Raw genomic sequence first — 17,128 nt, forward strand, 5'->3', positions numbered from 1 at the left:
TTGGACATAAGCAATTTAGCACTCTTCCAGCTGGAAGAGCGCAGTTCGGATTACAAGACAGTGTAAATGAGGCATATTGTACGTAGAGGTTGTTTGGAAGAGGTTAGTACTGAGTTTGTGTCCCAGCTCAACTCTTGGGTAAAATAACTAAAAAATCACTTCATAAATGATTTCAGTACTAGTCAGCTCCAAATCAAAGAATTATGCAATGCCATCTGTTGGCTTCTGTGAAAACTCAAATGAAAAACTCACTTGGCATAGCAGTGGTTCCACAGAAAGGGATTTCCAATCTTTACTTCAGCTTCTGGTGGGGCAGAAAATTAGCATGAGGTCCAGTTCTAGTTGCAGACACTTCAGCATTTTGAGAAATGAGTCACGACACCTGGGTGGCTAATTGTAGAACAGTCCTAGCTGCAGCAAGGCTCAATATTGGAGCTCAGGAGTTGCCCCTATATTTAAAACTGGAAGCACTCAAAGTGGCCAAATTTTGCACAGATCTTTCCACACCTAGCACTGCTGCTCATTAAATATTTGCCAGAAACGTCCTATGTGTGGAGGTAAATTTTGAAGATCTGGAGCAGTTTATTTGTAAGGGTTCTATTCTCTGTCTTGCAGTTGAGATCTATACCTGTAAGCCTGTATTTGTAAGTAAGAGATGTAGAAAACATTTAATGTTATTTTCTGTTAAACCGGATGTTCCTTTTGATTGGCAGCTATATTTGTCTTGCTTGTTACTGTAAGAAATATTATTCTGATAAGTAATGAGGATTATCATGAGAAAAGCCTGCATACTGGCAGTGCTGCTGCTTGATTTCCTTTGGATTGTCTTGCATTTAGCCCATTTGAAGATTTAAGTATGAACAATAGAAATAGTTGTGATAAATTATCAGCCTCTTCCAAAGATACAGAAGTTCTGGGGCTACTGCCAATTGACAGATGGTTTGTCCTTGCTCATTGCTTGTCTTTTTGACAGCATTTTTCTGCTCTGAGCAAAGTCTCCCTTGGTGTGTAGTCGTACTCTTTTGAGAAAGAAAATTATATTCTGCTTCGTCCATTTTCTTGTTCACTGATTTGACTAAGTGGAACACCTTCCTCGTGAAGCAGAAGATATATTTATTGCAATTGATTAGAAAAGTGTTAGGAAAACTGCTGGAGTTTGACACGTGCACATTTCTAAGGTTACAAAGATGTTAACAATGATATTTTGTATCTGTTGCTATGGATTTCTGTGGCTGTGCGAATGGCACTCCATACTGGACGGCTGTATTCTTTGCTGCAGGAGTTATGCAACTGATGACAGTATTTTCAAACACTCCAATATGAACTTTCTGGCTGAGCAGGGATTGAGTCGGTAGAGAGGAAATCTTTTTATTTTTTCCCCAATTTTTTGCAATTTGTTTCAGAACTGGCCTGCACAAGTGAAGCTTTGATTCTTACTCATGGAGAATTGTGTTATATGGCAATAAAAATAAGCTCAATAGTAGCTGCCTATAAATGAAAAAGTTCTGAATGGACACAAAAAAACTGTTTTTTTTTGAAGTTGGTGGCTATATTGTCCAAACTCTGCGTATTGTCCAGAACTGATTTAGTTGGGTGAGATAGGAATGTGTGAGTTACTTTGTCCATTAGACTGCAAGGATGCAACTTCATGCAGAGATCCTTCTACTTCTGGATAGTCCTGCATAGTGAAGACCTGAAGCAGAAGTGTCACCTCAACAGCACAAAATGCTTTTGTTGCAAGCATCAGAAAGGCAGCCAGCTAGTTTCAAATATTTATTCTCTCAGTAATTAGAAATAGCCTGAACTACGCAACAGCTGATACAGCGTTATTAAGATTCTTCTGCTTCTTGCCGCTACTATTCGCTACAAAAAAAAGTAAAATTTATTTGGAAGCATAAAAGCGGTTATGTTGGGTTAGACTAAAGACTACTTCAGTGTCTCATCTCCAAAACAGGCTGAAAGGGAATGCTGAAGGAGGAGTAAGAACAGGGTAAGCACATATACAACTGTGTCCTAACAGTTTCTCTGCTACTAGTTATGTTTAGGTTTAGAAACCCTGCTGTGTTGAGTATAACTGTATGTTCAGTAACCCACAGCTGGATTTTTATATGATTTCCCCTAGAGGTACTGATACCCCAGAGGTAGCTGAAAAGAGAATTTGTCAACGTGTGCATGGTTTAATTATATTTTGGAAAGGGTTAACTTTCTGCCATCTGTGTAGATTTCACCGGATGTTCAGCTGCCACAATGGATGCACACTGTAGTTTTTCTCAGTTTTGTCTTAAGAGGTGAGCTGCAAACAATACAGTTACCTGCTTTCTGTCTTGAATGGAAATTTCCAATCTGTCCCTAGGCTTTCCGGAGTGCACAGCAGGGCTCCTTTTCACAGACAGTAGAACAGGTAGATGAATCTGAAAATAGCATTGTATTCAAATTCTCGAGGTCTGTAACTTCTAAACACTCCATCAAATTCTTATCGCTTCTAATATGCGAGATACCATATTTTACATTATCTCCCTTGTGCCCTTGCAAGTATTGTTTTGCATAGTTGTTATTCTCTGGGACAAAATAGTTCATGTCAGCTCACAACATGTGAATTTCAGCCAGAATAAAAGACTCAGATAACAGAATAAAAGTCACTCAGATAACAGATACCTTTCAACTTCTTCAACATATTAGTCATATGAACCTTCTGAACAACTCGATCACATACTTCTACTGAAGCAGTGATCTATATAGTTTTTAGTTAGGATCAATTTTATCAGAACCAGATACAGTTTTTATTTGTTGTTGTTGTTTTTAATAGCTGTGTTGTTTGTTATCATCCCTTTTAAGGGATGTTGCATTAGCTTTCTACGTAAACAAGTGACAGGGTCAGTAGAAAGACAAAGGCGTAGTGGATGACTGTTTCATTACTGTAAAGGCATGCCACTTCAAGTAATAACTGTTTTGCTGACAGATAATTGGGTCTAGGCTACGTTGGTGCTAGCTTTAGATTTATTTATTTATTTCAGATTGATTTCATACAGTCTGGAGCTCGTAAGTGTGTGCATAATAACTGCTGATTGAGAGAATCTTCTGACAGTCGAATTATGAATGTAATCATAAATTTTTAATATTTGAAGAAAACTTTAGGATCGAGCAACATCTTCCTTCAAGTGTCAAGAGTGAAGGGCACATATTTATTTTCTGTATAACGGAGACTGTGTCTGTGTACTTTCCTTCTACACTGAAAAACTTAAAAAGCTCAATAATTTAAAAATACTAGAAGGCTATTACTGATGATAATAATGTAGTGCCCTGCAGTTCACACAGACATAGCAAGAAAGGTGTACTGCCCAATTTCAAAGTCATTTAGCTGAACGGTATTGTCCATACTGGGAGAAGAGAGGTGCTCAGAAGTGAGAGAGTGATCTCAATCCTGCTGAAATTGATAGCCCTGAAATGCTAATTGAGTGCTGGGTCCAAGTTCAGAGATAAATGCGTACTTTATCAAAAATAACACCTATTCATAATAAAAAGATCTAGCAACTTCTTGAAGGGCAATGTCAGTTGCATTTTTAAGCAATTATTTTCAATGCTTGAACTATCTTTGTGTGGATAGGCTAAGGAAAATACCAAAAAGCAGCTTGTGACAGGATGAAAGGAAAAGTGAATTATTAAATCACGTGCTTCTCATAGCTCCTCTAAACTTAGAATATATTAGTTTGAATGTCTCTGAGTACATTACAAGTTCATCGCAGCTTGACATAAGCTTTTTGAATATGGCTTTAATATTAAGTAGATTTATGAACATTTATTTTCCAGCTGAGCATTTTCAGTTGCAACTGAAATTGAGTATTTTTCAACTTAAGATTTGCAAATTACAAGTAAATCTCTCATGGGTAGCCGAGTTGTTTGAGTGACTAGTGAGACCAATAAGCTTCTTCCAGAATCCAGATGAAGTTGTCTATGATCTACATTGAATAACAGTGGTGACTCTTACAACCATCCTCTGTTGAAAAGGCTTTTTTTTAATTGAAATCTGATAACCTAGATGAAGTAGTCTGCAAAACCAAATCTTTCTTAAAGAAAATCCATTGAAACTGAAGGTTCAGTTGATTACTATTTTGAGGCAGAAGAGCTGAGATGTCCTTTGTGGAACTTCTAAATCATTTTTGTTTCCCTAATGCCACCATGAGCCTTGAATCTGAGGATATCCCTCTGACAGATTCTCAGAGCCAACAGGTACCTCGTGAGGTCTTGTCTGGAGAGGAGTATTCAGTGTAGAGCAGCCACCCTCACTGTTATGTCTTGGATCTCGAGGACCGGAGATTGCTAGGGAAAGAGAAGCTAGTGTAAAAGGACAGATTCTCGCGCTTTTTGTCTTTTGGAAATTCTGTTTGCTTTCCAGCAGAAATGCGTGTAGATTGATCGGTAGAAATGTTTCTGCTTCAGTAAGGTGTTGATTTGTTTTGTCTTATGGAATATTTAAACAGCATTATTTATTCTATAAATGGCATAAACTTTCTATGCTTGGGTACTTGTAAGTAAATGGTGCCTTGAGAACATTAAGATTATCGTTCTGTCCATTGTTAATCTTCCTCTCTTCCCAGATGCATTTGTCTTCTAACTGGTTTGATATAAGAGATTTGTTTACAAGCAATGCTCTACTTCAAGCATCTGGGTAGGGCCTGTTGTCCGGCCCCCACATTGCTTACTCATTTTCCGTTGTTTTCTTTTGTTTGTGACATTCAGACATTTCATATGGAGGATGTAAGACAGCGTCAAAGGAACATGGCAAAATACACAGTTGTCATCACAGAGAAAGAGCAATGGATCAAAACCCTGAATAAAGCAAGGACTTTGGTTCTTGCTCCTAAAAGCAGTGATTCTTTCCATGAGTACACTAACAGTGACGGCTTTCCTTCCTCCCAGTTTCCAACTGACACTGTGAGAGTTTCAAACACAGTCTCAGCTCATACACTGCTGCTCTTGTTTTGTTGTACCTAGTCTCTCTAGATCAGAAATTCCAATCTTGCCTGTCATTGTAGTAAATAAGCAGTGACCCTGATTCTAATGGCCCGTGAATTAATAATGAAGGTTATCAGTATGGGGTCTTTTGCTGCTCTTAAGGTTTATAGTCAGTTTAATTGTTCTCCTTTGGATGTGGAACAGTATAAATTGTAGCCATCCTTGGCAACTACTTTTTCTGGTGGTTATCGCTAAGAAGCAAGCATCCCTGCTGTGCACTAGTCTGAGTAATAACAGGCCAGCACCCGTCGTGTACCAGGGCTGCTCCAAAAGTAATGCCTTCTCTTTTATTATGTTGTCCCCCCATATCAGAGGCAGGCGTTGATGGTGTGGCGGTAGAAGTTGAACTTGCCTGCCACTATTCCTGTGACAGATGGCAGCAGAGAGGCAGTCTGACACAATGGCATCTGACGTGAAATTGTGTATGAAGCAAAGTTGTGACTTTGAATTCCCTCACACAGGAAAAAAAAATTGCTCCTACTGACATTCATTGATACTTGCTGAACATTTATGGAGAACAAAGAATGGGCATGAGCATGGTGAGGCAGTGGGTGGTGCATTTCAGCAGTAGTGACAGTGACAGTGGGTCACCTCCACTGGCGCATATTTTTATGATCATAGCGTGCAGGCTCTTGCGTTCATTACTGGCGATAATGCGTAGCTAATGGTGGTTACAATGATGATATACAGTGTTCTGTAGCTAAGAATTTGCTTTATCAAACAGCGTTATTTTGCTCTTTGTACTTGTAGTTTCCATGGAAATAAGCAGGAAGCATTAGTTTCAGAGCAACATATGTAACTGAATGTTATAACATTCCACATTCCAAGACCTGTTTAATTTTTGTCTTTGTTTTTTATTTTAATGTTTTTCTTGGATTAAATACTGTTTTAGATTTTCACTGGTTTTAGATGACGAATTGAGAAGCATACACTGATTATACAAATAAATTTGGATTAACCTATTTAAAACTATTTCAGTGTAAATTCAATTCAGTTTTATTTATTAAAAATAATAATAATAATTAAAAAAAAAAGTAAGCCTTTTCTGTAGATTTCTTGGTCTCCCTTCTGTCAACAATTTCCTTCGTAGCTAGTAAAATACATCATTTGTACATTTCTTCTTTGCTGTGAGTCAAATATGGCTTTTCTTGAGAGTAGTTAACTCAGGAAGGAAAATAATAATGATAATGTTGAGTGAAAGAAGAATTTAAGCAGTAAAATTTCAGTACACTACAAAGGTATTGTCTAGAATAATTCTTAGTGAGGAAATGAAGGGGATGGTGGGAGAAAGATTAGAGGCCTTCTCTAGGGAAAAGTCAAATAGCCAGGGGCAGACACTGTCCATCGTCCCAGTAACAGCCCTCTTTCTCAGGAGAAGCATTTCCTCCCCACTCTGCATTTCCATGAGTCTTAAGGTCCTTGGCTCTTTTTGCTTTTACTTATTTATATATTTATTTTTATTCACAGGTTTCCATGTAGTAGGCATACAAGAGAAAGTGCATAAATCTGATATGAGTTACTTGATATTCATTTTTGGCCTTCCTCTCTGTTGCTCTGTCTCACCACACAATATTACGGCAAAAACGATTTCATTTTCTCCTCAGTCAACTGAAACATATTCTATTTAGCGATGCCAGCAGTGAAATGTATTTTCCAACTGTAATTAGCAAGTCAAACAATAACACAAATGCGTCCACAAAATTATGCTAAAGGTTCTCTATCTTCAGTTGAATAACAAAGGTCTTAAAGAGCATGTGCTTCCATTTTTGTCATTTGCCAAGAACATCTATTTAAGTATATATTTTTTTTCATCTGGTTTTCATAAGCAAGCTCTGACTGATAGCTGGTTTGTTCTCTGTTTCAGGTCGTGGAGACTAATTTGGTTGCTTTTGACTGTCACTGGATCATTATAAATGAGGTAACTGTCAAGTGCACATTGTTGTGAACTATAAATCCCATTTTCAGTCTTACAGAAAAATATTCATGCTGGTCTTGCCTTTGCAATAGGAAGCAGTAGCTACAGCAGAGTTCAGGCATGCTACGAGGGTGAACATTTAGTAGAAAGAGAATGCCAGGACTTTTGGTTTTGCCATTTTGTTTTACCCGTTTTAAACGAAGTAGGTAAATGAGTAAATGAAAAATAAACTGAACAAAGAAAGCTTTCCTACTGAGGACTTGAGCTGACCATTTTAGAGGATGTACTTAAGATCATTTCTCATACATAATGGATTTTTCCCACTGGAGTGCTTTTGTTTCATTCATATTTTAATTACTTTTCTTATTTAAAAAATAAATCAGTAATCCCATCTTTCCCTTTCCTATAAGAATTCATCCAGAATTCAGTTAGAGTTGGTACGCAAAACCACTGATATCAGCAGGAGGCTTTTTGGTAGACTCTTGAACAAGGTCATGTATCAATGTTCCTGAAGGGAACTAAAAGAAAAACTGAGATCTTATTTTTAAACTGTGAAATAGGCTGTTCCATGAACACATCTAAAATATGGCAAGTCAACGTGAAGTAGCTTTGCATATAAAAACTTTGAAAAGCGCAGTTGTTCTAGATTTGAAGGCATTCACTTTTCCTTTTGTTTTCTGAAAAGCAATTTAGATCAAGAACTGCTGAATTCCTTGAGGAGATAACTCTCCCCAGCATGTTAATTGTACATCTCCCGCATATTCTTGACACAAAAGATGTCTTGGAGCAATTGCGTATGAATTCTAGGTTTTCTCTGTATTTACTGTGCTCTTCTGTTTTCATACCTTGTTACTAGTTTTTCACTAGTAGTGTTAATTAATCACATTTTTTTTCAAGGTTATAGTAAGTTTTAGCATTTTACAGTACGTGCATACTTCATCCTACTCCCTTAAAGCAGTGAACTTTAAGCCAACATTTTGTGGAGAAAACTACGCCTCGTTAAGTGCTGTGAAGACAACTGAGGTTCAGTAGAAATTATTGCTTTGGGCTCTGTGTTTCTCCTGGCCAGTACTTTTCTTTGTTCTTCCGCACTGAATGGGGTAGGTCTCACTGGCTGAGAAAGTCACATGAACTGCATGGGTTTTTTGGGTTTTTTTTTTTTGTTTTTTTCTGTCAGATTAAACTAGAAATTATTTGTAGTCAGTGGAATATTGAAGTGGAGTAGATGCGTACTCCTCTGGAAAAGTTATTTAAAAAAACAAACAAAAAAAACCCGAACAGAATTTATATCAGTAGAAGATAGTTGAATGCCTCTGTATCAATAAAGTTCCCAGAGAGTCTCAGAGTAGGTACTTTCGGTTTTTTTTGTGTCCATTCCTCCACTCTCAAATGCAAAAAGAAAACCAAGAACCATTCCTACTGTACATACTTTCTGTATTTTCTGTATTCAGAAAATAGTCTATGAAAGAAATCTTGCTTTTTAAGCACTGTTGTCTGCACGTAGAAGTGGATTAAACAACACAGCAGTAGAAATGCTTTTAACCCACTTTAACCCATACTCTCAGCTCCAAAACTATTCACTTCTGCAGCTAGTAGAGCTGTATGATGTATACAGAGGCATATGCACCACCCCTTCTTTGCTTTGTGAAATGGATGAAAGCTGAAATTAAGTTCGTTCTCACTAACTGTGCTAAGAACCGTAGTCATTGAAATCTTCACTGTATCCCATTTAGTCATTCCTGATGTCAGCTTTGAGAAACGATAGCATGTTTAAGGCTGTGCAGTTAACTCTTCAGCCGTCTCAGACTAATCTTCTCCTGAAAGTAAATTCATATCCCCACTGAAGCATTTTATTGTCAAGCTTGCCCTGTTGTCGAGTGTAGGAGTTGGACTCGATGATCCTTGTGGATCCCCTCCAACCGAGGATATACTATGATTTCAAAATGCTCAATATTTTGTGGATGTAAAGATCATATTAGTATTAAATAAGGTTTGTAGATAATGATACAAAACGTATTTTGCCCTGTCCTTCTTTTAGTTCATAATGCTATGTTCAAATTAAATAGAAATAGAAATATTTTCTGACCGATAAATGTGTCATAATATTATTTATTTATTGCAACATTTTACAAGTTCAGTACTGAGATCATAACACCAGCACTTCTGCAGAAGTGGAGTAATATCTAGGACCTTTGGTACATAAAATCGCCATCTTCCCATCCAAAGCCAATCCATTTGATATGGTTGTCCATTAACTGTTGATGACTGTAGTACTTCCATGTGACTGTGATCTGAATGCTCCTCCTGTTTTCCTGCAATTAACTATGCAGCTCTTCCATAATGAACTTAGACATCCATGCTTGTGTGCCTGCATTAGCCAGATCACTGTCAGTTATATAACTGTGACAGTGCTTCTCTTGCCCCCTGTGAAAAAAATTTAAGATGCTTTAAAACAGATTGCAAACGCACTGTTTGTCAAAATCTACATGTGACAAATAATTCCTTGCAGTAGGACACCACAATAGGCCATTTTTCTTTCCATCACTGTGCTAAGGGATTACAAGGTGCTTCCTGACTGTAATAATATGGAAGGAAATACCACCTTCAATTTTGTGACTGTGAATCTGCCTGAATTTTTGAGGCAACATCTGTTATTTTAATTGCTTGCTTTAAATGCAATAATGTCTGGAAAGAGCTGCTTAATTTTTATTGTCCCATTAGCTGCTATTTTAGGTAATACGGAAAAATTGCTTGAAGACCGTGTATCAAAATGGAAACGCAAGTGTGGGAGGAGGAAGGTTGTTCCTATAAAATGAAATAATTTGTAATACATCTTATTAGTCCTTTGCAAATAACACAAATCTCTAATGCCTGATCAGTGCACTCTGTTGAAGAAGCACGCTCCCAATAAATGTTTCTTTTTCTTTAGGGCTTTAAAGCAGATGGTGCAATTCTGTATTTAAAATTTGTGAGAGTCATAGATGTGAATGTTGTCATGATCAAATGTGCCTTAAAAAATACAGGAGAATGGATTTTGCACTCTCCCTGTCTTTCCCTCTGCTTTCTTTTTTTCTTCTGCACAGTAGTGAAGTGTAACCTTAAAAATCCCAGGGTAGTAAAATAACATTTCTTCACAACTTTTAAATCACTAGTGCACAGTACGACAGATTTTATTTAGTGGACCTGTAGAAAGGACGCTTGCAGCACTATTATTTTTTCTCTTTTTAAATTAATGTTTCCTTTTAAAATTAAAATCAGTTTCTGTCTCAAGCATTTTGCTTTGTTAAAGCATTCAGGGACATCTTACTATGCTCAGAGCTGCCACCAGTTTTCCATTACTATTTACTCAAGAAGAGTCTCAAACACTTTACACTGTTTACAGTAACCATACAGAAGGTAGAAATACTGAAACCTCTAAAAAGTATTTGTAGGTTTCCATTTGCAATAATATGCACAACTGTGACTAACAGAGTTAAAATAAAAGTGGAGCAAGTGCACAGAAAAGCTCGTTTTTTGTGAGAATAGCCTGCCAATTTTGGCTTGCTTAGACTAGGAAAACAAAGGCTGAAAGGGTATATGCTCTCTATTTATATAACAAGTGTGAATAAATGTATCTTTCTCAAGGGCTAGAGAGGACAAGTTTGCCACTCAAGTAAATTAGTTCAAAACACCCGTGAATCAAGTGAAATTAAAATTAGAAGATTCGGAATTAGCCGAAGCATCAGAGTCTGAAAGAGCTCCTTAGAGATGAAGCAATGGATAGTTTATGGGAAAAGATGTAATGATAACTTTACCTGTGACAAAACAGTAGAGATCTGGCAAAACCCACACGATTCCATTCAGAACCTGCTTTCAGATGAATTTTTTCACTTGGAGTGGGCTGCTCCTTGCAACTGATGCGTTCAGCTTGTCCTATTGTGTTTTGGCCCATGAAGAGGAGTATAAAGCATGACTACGTTTTAAGGTTGAGCAGTTTAAAATATTCAACTAGATCAGGTCCCCGGATCATAGTTAAATTCCAAGTGTTCACATTATTTTACATTTGAATGCATATAATTGACTAACAGTAGTGTTAGAGGTTCGTTTCAACCCTTAAATTTTACAGTGGTGACAGCAGGTCAAGCATTAAATGCCACCCCTTTTGATACACCCTCCTTATCATGATGATGGGTCTTTGGTTCAGACGGCTTAGAGCCTATTGATAGGGGTACTCTGCGTGTGGGACTGGTTAGCTCTTGGTTTCTTTTTTTTTACTTTGTGAAAGCTGAAACCAGATGTGGTACTTCCTCTTACCTTTTTTCTCCATCTTCTTGTCTCCCTGCTTTTTTCATCAACTGCTCCACTTTGAGAAGTGTTGAGGAATACAGAAAGGGTATAGCACACGTGCTACTGTGCTCATCTGTACTCCTGCCAAGCAGGAGTAGTGGTGGTTCAGAGGCCACAAGGGATAGTGGCCACCTTATCCTGCTGTGACCCCTCCCTAAACTTGCTTCAGCCAGCTTGCAGAGGAGGAAGAAATAACCCCTCTGAGTGTCACAAAGGACGTGTTGAGAACCTTCTCTTAGAAGTAATTTTTGGAAAATAAGACGTTGAATACATGATAAAATCTGGAAATGTCCTGGCTGAAAGTTAAGATGCCTCCGCAATAAATGTTGTTTTCTTTTTTCTGCCTTTTTTGAGTCTTAATACAGAATAAATTATTTCCCTCCATGTCTCTCGGCTACTCCGTGATAAACAGTAATTCTGTATCTAAGCTGCACATCTCAAAATAGAGATCAAGCTGAATGGCATTGTGTACTGTGTGACCGATGTGTTGTCCTGCTTCTGACTGGAATATTTACCTTGATACGTTGAGGTGATCCTCTCACTTTCATTTTTCCACCTGTACAGATCTGTACATTTAAAATTGCGGTCCTTTCCTTACCTACTTGCGTAATAGAATGAAATGGACATTTAAGTTGTATTTATGTTCTGTTTGGAAAAGAGGCAGTGTGTTCTTATGCCAAGTTCAGACCTTTAAAGAAAGATTTGGAACTGCGTCTTGAGCTTCAGATTTTTCTAGAAAGCTCACAGAATCAAGCCTAAATTTATACAGGTGTCAACTCAGTTCAACTTGGCCAACTTTGTAATTCTTTTTGACATTTCGTGCTTGTATAACAGATCATCTGCCATCCTTCTATCATTATACCGTATCCTGCTTTGAAGTGCAAATGAAAATTGTTTCCTCTCATACAATAGTTACTTAATATAGTTTTCTCAAGTCAGATCCAAAATTCAAGAATGAGAGATTATACTGGAGAGTCATTATATAAAAGCCTCATCACTCAACCTGTGCCAAATATTAAGAAATTGCAAAGAAACACATAGCAAATGACAGAAGTTGAGCCTGGGGTTTGTATGGCATCGCTTTCCAGTTATCCTAAAATCTGAATTTGTGATAAAATCAGTAGAACGCATAGCATTTAAAGTGATTGTTATTATTCTATTGACACGTACATTTCCTAAGCACCACAAGAAAATCTCTTTGCTGTGTGGGTTCTCTTATTAGTTCCCAGGTGCTGTATAAAAATATAATAACCCGAAGTTTAAAGTGTGAGCTTTCTAATTAAAAAACACAAAAATGCTGATCGTATAAAAAAGAAAAACTTCTAAGAGAAAAGAGGAACGCTTAAGCAGGTAAAAGTCAAAATCTCTTTTAAACTAATGTTTAGTGCTGTAGAATTGCTACTCAGGAATCTTCTTTTCTTTTTTCTTCTTTTTTTTTTTATATATTAGTATAACTGTTCCAACAGTCTTGCTATTACAGATTGGGCGCAGTGTGTAATGAAACCAGACTAACTTTGTAAATGCTTCCAGAGAGGACGTAGTTTAAAATCCAGATAAGATCCTTCAACTCTTGTTTATGACTATTGGAAAATTTATTTAAAATTGCATGCTCTTTGCTAAAACAGCACTTTTTTTTTAACCTCACAGCCGGTAAAATGATACAAACTAAATGAAAGGACAGCATCTTAAGCTGAGAGAAACCATTATCTATGGTACATTAAGGATTAATCGACCAGAAATGCAAGATATTGCAGTGGACACAGCTGATACCATGTGTTATTTTTGTTTGCAGAAAAATCTATATTTCATAAGGAACATTAATAACAGATGAATTCTAAGCTATGACAACCTGTGAAAATGAATAAAATATTTTTACTATAGTCAAGAGAGCTGAAGTTAAAGTTTACATCTTGTATGTTTTTCTTCCAAGCTTTAAAGAAACCAAGCGAATCCCGGTGTGTCCAAACCTGTTGTTTCAAACTAATTCATTTGAAGGACATTAAGCCACAGAAAAGTAATCAATAAATAAATGCCAGAGTGGTCGTTTTAACTTCTGGAGAGCTGTTTTTAAAAAAACCTGGCCACCTTTTCTCAATAAAGAAAATTCTCATTAGAATCTGTCCTGGATTCTTCTCAGAAATGAGCGTAGATTAGGAGCCCGGAATGACTGTAGTGTTTAGTTAGAGGAATAGCAGCATGGAACTGTCAAATTCTTTCAAAATTTAGAAGCTAAAAGTATGCAAATGAGAATCAAACATTCAATAAACTGTGGCTGTCTGCAAAGGTATTTTAAATGCAGGCTGTTAATGGGAGTTCCCCGAGGACTTCACTTGCTGGGTTGAGTCTCCCACATTTAAATATCTGGAAAGTTTTGGGACATCAGCCTCTGGTATTAAGATAGATTATGGACAAACAATCCAGTATGATGGGAAATAATTCTACTTTAAAAAGCTGAGAAGTTTTATAGATTATTTCTCCTGGTTTGCAGGAGAAAAAAAATAAATAAATAAAAAAAGCATAGGATTGCCTTGAAAACTGCCAGCTAAGTTATTTGAGTCCTCAGAAGCGGCCTGTGTTTATCTAAATACCAGGATTTTATGTGTGGGATGGAGTCAGCTGCTGTTGCCCCTGAGCCCTGCCTGTCCCTGCCTTCCCTCAGGGCCTCATCTTTCAGCGGTGTAAGATACCGTATTACCATGCTGCAGGAACTCGTTTCATACGGGGCTGTTCCGACTTCCTTAACCTGCCTTAGTTAATCTTTAAAGCTTGATGTTTCGGATATTGATGTAGGTAAATGATGTTCACTAACTTGCACATTCTTGACATTTTTTTTCTGGGATATGCACCCTTAAGATCGGAATAATTTTCAGTACCTTCACAGCTGCTATGTAACGCTGCACTTAGAAATACATCATGCTATGACTTCCTACTGATTTATGCATCATCTCTACCAAGAATGCTGTGAAACACTTTTAAGTAAAAGATCAGAGGTTAAAGGAAAGGAAGAGCAAACCCAAAATGAAACGACTAAGCCCAATTACATCTACAGAGATTCTGTGAAGTTTGGGCACAGTGTATTTTACAACGATTTTTGCAATTATTGAAAGAGTGGTAGTCAGTTGTTTTACTGAGCTTAATCTGTTCTTCATGAGACTATGGCTGAGCTCAGCAGTAGCCGTGTAAGTCATACATCTCTTGGTGCTCTCGGTTTATTTTTCATTTATGTAAAATGTCTGTATTTTAACATCTATGCGTATTGTTTTCGTTGCCTTATCTTCCAGGAAATCAGTGATTTGGATGTGCAGGAACTGGTGAGAAGGTCAATTGGAAGGTTAACAATTATTCGACAGACATTTCCCGTCCCCCTGAACATTAGTCAGCGCTGTTTCCGTGGCAACCACAGAATATCTTCATCACTGTGTGATCCAAAGGACCCTTTTTCCCAAAGCATGGAGGTAGTTTATATTCTGTTCTATTCCCACCTGGGAACTGTCTTTGTGGATAAGTTCAAGGTTTTTCCCCAGAGACTTACTTAATTTTATGGTTATTTTTCATGTCTTTATGACATGCAGGTTAATGGTTCATAAGGTGACTGGGAAAAGTAGTTGGGTGGGGAATGAGCAACAGATCTCATGGACAAGAACTCACGCGCTCCACAACTCAAGAAAAAGCATAAGAAAGCCACGTGAACTCCCAGCAGCATGGTCATTTTGCTACCCTGCTCTCTCAGCTTCAAATGTGTTGCCAGTAGAAAAGCTGCTACTGGGGACAATCCGTAACATCTGTTTCGAGTATTTTGTGTAGGTACCTCAGCTTATGTCTACATTCCTAAAAGGCCTTATTTTGTAGTTGCTAATTCCAAATCCTATCTGTGATTCTGTGATTGTAATTCTAAGTTATAGTTCTACAAATTATAAGAGTCTTTCTACCACGTGAAATCGACAAGATCGTGATCATGAGCAAGTCCCCTCTCTTTTTCTTACTTTCTCTTCCTTATGTCTGATAAGACTGTATCGCGACGAAGCTATGACCAATCAGAAATGTAAAATCGGCTTAAAATATCAATTTACTTATGTATTCATTTTATGAGGTCATTTATGGATTTGAGGAAAGATGACTGTATTGGCGCTGATGCAGGGGAGCGTATCTGTCTTAGCAGCCAAGAGAACAGTTGTGGTGCCAAAAGGAACGAGGGAAAGAATGGAAAACAAATAGGAAATTTTAATAAGCTGTTTTCACTTGCCGATAGTGAAAGATGTCAAGGGGAAAAGAAGCGTGGCCAGTCTTGCACTGTTTCAGGTTAGCAATAAAATCCGTTGTCTCACTCATTGCTCACAAAATAGCCAGTAAGCACCTATTGATGGTTTGAAAAGCTTTGGCCATAGTACATTATACAGTGGTCTTATCAGTGGTTTTAAGGTAAACTGGCCTGTGCAAGTGCAATAAATGCATAGGATGTCAGTAGGTGCTATTTAGGAGCTATGTAAAGTCTTCAGCCTGTGTTGCTCTGCTGAGGCAGCATGGACCTAGGGGGAATGTTTGGAAGTCCGTGGAACGTACATAAGAAGTGAGGAGATGATTATATACAGCAACTAGTGATTGCAAGGAGCAGTTTTCATAGACAAAGTTACTAACTAGAGCAGTGCAGAAAACAGGGATCCCGTTAATAAGAGACTTAACGTTCTGATTCTCACTTCAGCTTAGCTTTTATTTCCCCACATCATTGAACTTATTCTAGGAAAGAAAAGTTCTAGAAATCAAATATTTGTTTTCTACACATTGGTAAACTCCCTTTAATGTGTTAGGTGGGATCATATTACACCTTAAACTATTCTTCTTGATCAAAAATAAGCCATAGCTCTTGGATAGCTGTAGTCTTCCTATTAGAGGCCGTCATTACATTTCTGTTTAAAAGAATTACGGAAGTTCAACTTCAATGTTTGCACAGTTCAGTTTCAATGTTCTTGCTTTCCCCAAGATGGCTGTCCTTCATTAGTAGCCAAGTGAAACAATGATCAGTAGTGAAAGGCAGTGTCCCCTGTGTCTTCATATGATGTACAGACTCAAGTAGCTTTGGAATTTGTTAGATGTTTCTTTGTTCTCCCCAGCAATATTATGAATTAATTTCTATTCCACTGGGAAGTTGGAATGGTTTATAAATTGAAATTCAAATGCTTTTCTTATGCCATCAATGTGTGACTAATCAGAAATATTCCCTGGAAATTATGAAGGTAGATTTTTTTTTCTTTTTTCCCTGAAATACTCCCCCTAAAGGCTGTGCGAATAATTAATTTTTTTTCAGTACCTTAATTAGAACTCTGAAAAAGATGATGGTAAAGGCCTACTCACAACAGCAGTTTCCGTCAGTCTGTGTTGTTTTGTAAGCCTCGGAAAACAGGAAGTTTGCAGAGCTCACTACCGTAATTTTGTCTAAAAGCTCTGCTCAGCAGTCAAAAGATAAATAAAATAAGTGTAGTTAATCCAGATAAATCACTTCGTCTGATTGCTGAAGAAATGTCTTTTTTCCTATGCTCTGAAACAAAAATTCATATCTGGTTTTTGAATTACATCAGCATGAGGTTAACCAATTACATATGGCGTGGTAATGCAAGTGTCCAGACATTAGTCTGAGAGACTCAAAATAGATTAAGCATCAGTAATGGATACCAAGCAATGAATTCAATGTCCCAGTAAATATACGTGGAATTGTATAAAAATGTAAAGTGACTTTAAATTGCAGCCTCACTGTGTGTGTGTCAACACAGTTACTAATGAAGTATGGTCTGGCAGTGGAATGGAAAGGTGATTTTGAGAACCAGAAATTAATTGCAGTGTCTTTATCATTATATTATCAGTGATTGATTGCTGTAAATG

The 17,128-nt window shown here is 37.4% G+C and overlaps 1 protein-coding gene across 2 annotated transcripts in view; it reads left to right on the plus strand.

Moving 5' to 3' along the window:
- The window catches only part of GRID2 (glutamate ionotropic receptor delta type subunit 2), a 637,449-nt gene that overhangs the window by 449,296 nt on the left and 171,025 nt on the right, over window positions 1-17,128 (plus strand). For both annotated transcript variants that reach the window (XM_065736492.1, XM_065736493.1), the window contains 2 exons: window positions 6,878-6,931; window positions 14,536-14,709. In XM_065736492.1, coding sequence (XP_065592564.1) covers window positions 6,878-6,931; window positions 14,536-14,709 — 228 coding nt within the window. The remainder of the gene's footprint in view (window positions 1-6,877; window positions 6,932-14,535; window positions 14,710-17,128) is intronic.

Source organism: Cyrtonyx montezumae, unplaced genomic scaffold (assembly GCF_038088225.1).
Source record: "Cyrtonyx montezumae isolate F1298 unplaced genomic scaffold, pur_monq_1.0 scaffold_2, whole genome shotgun sequence".
Lineage (NCBI taxonomy): Eukaryota > Metazoa > Chordata > Aves > Galliformes > Odontophoridae > Cyrtonyx > Cyrtonyx montezumae.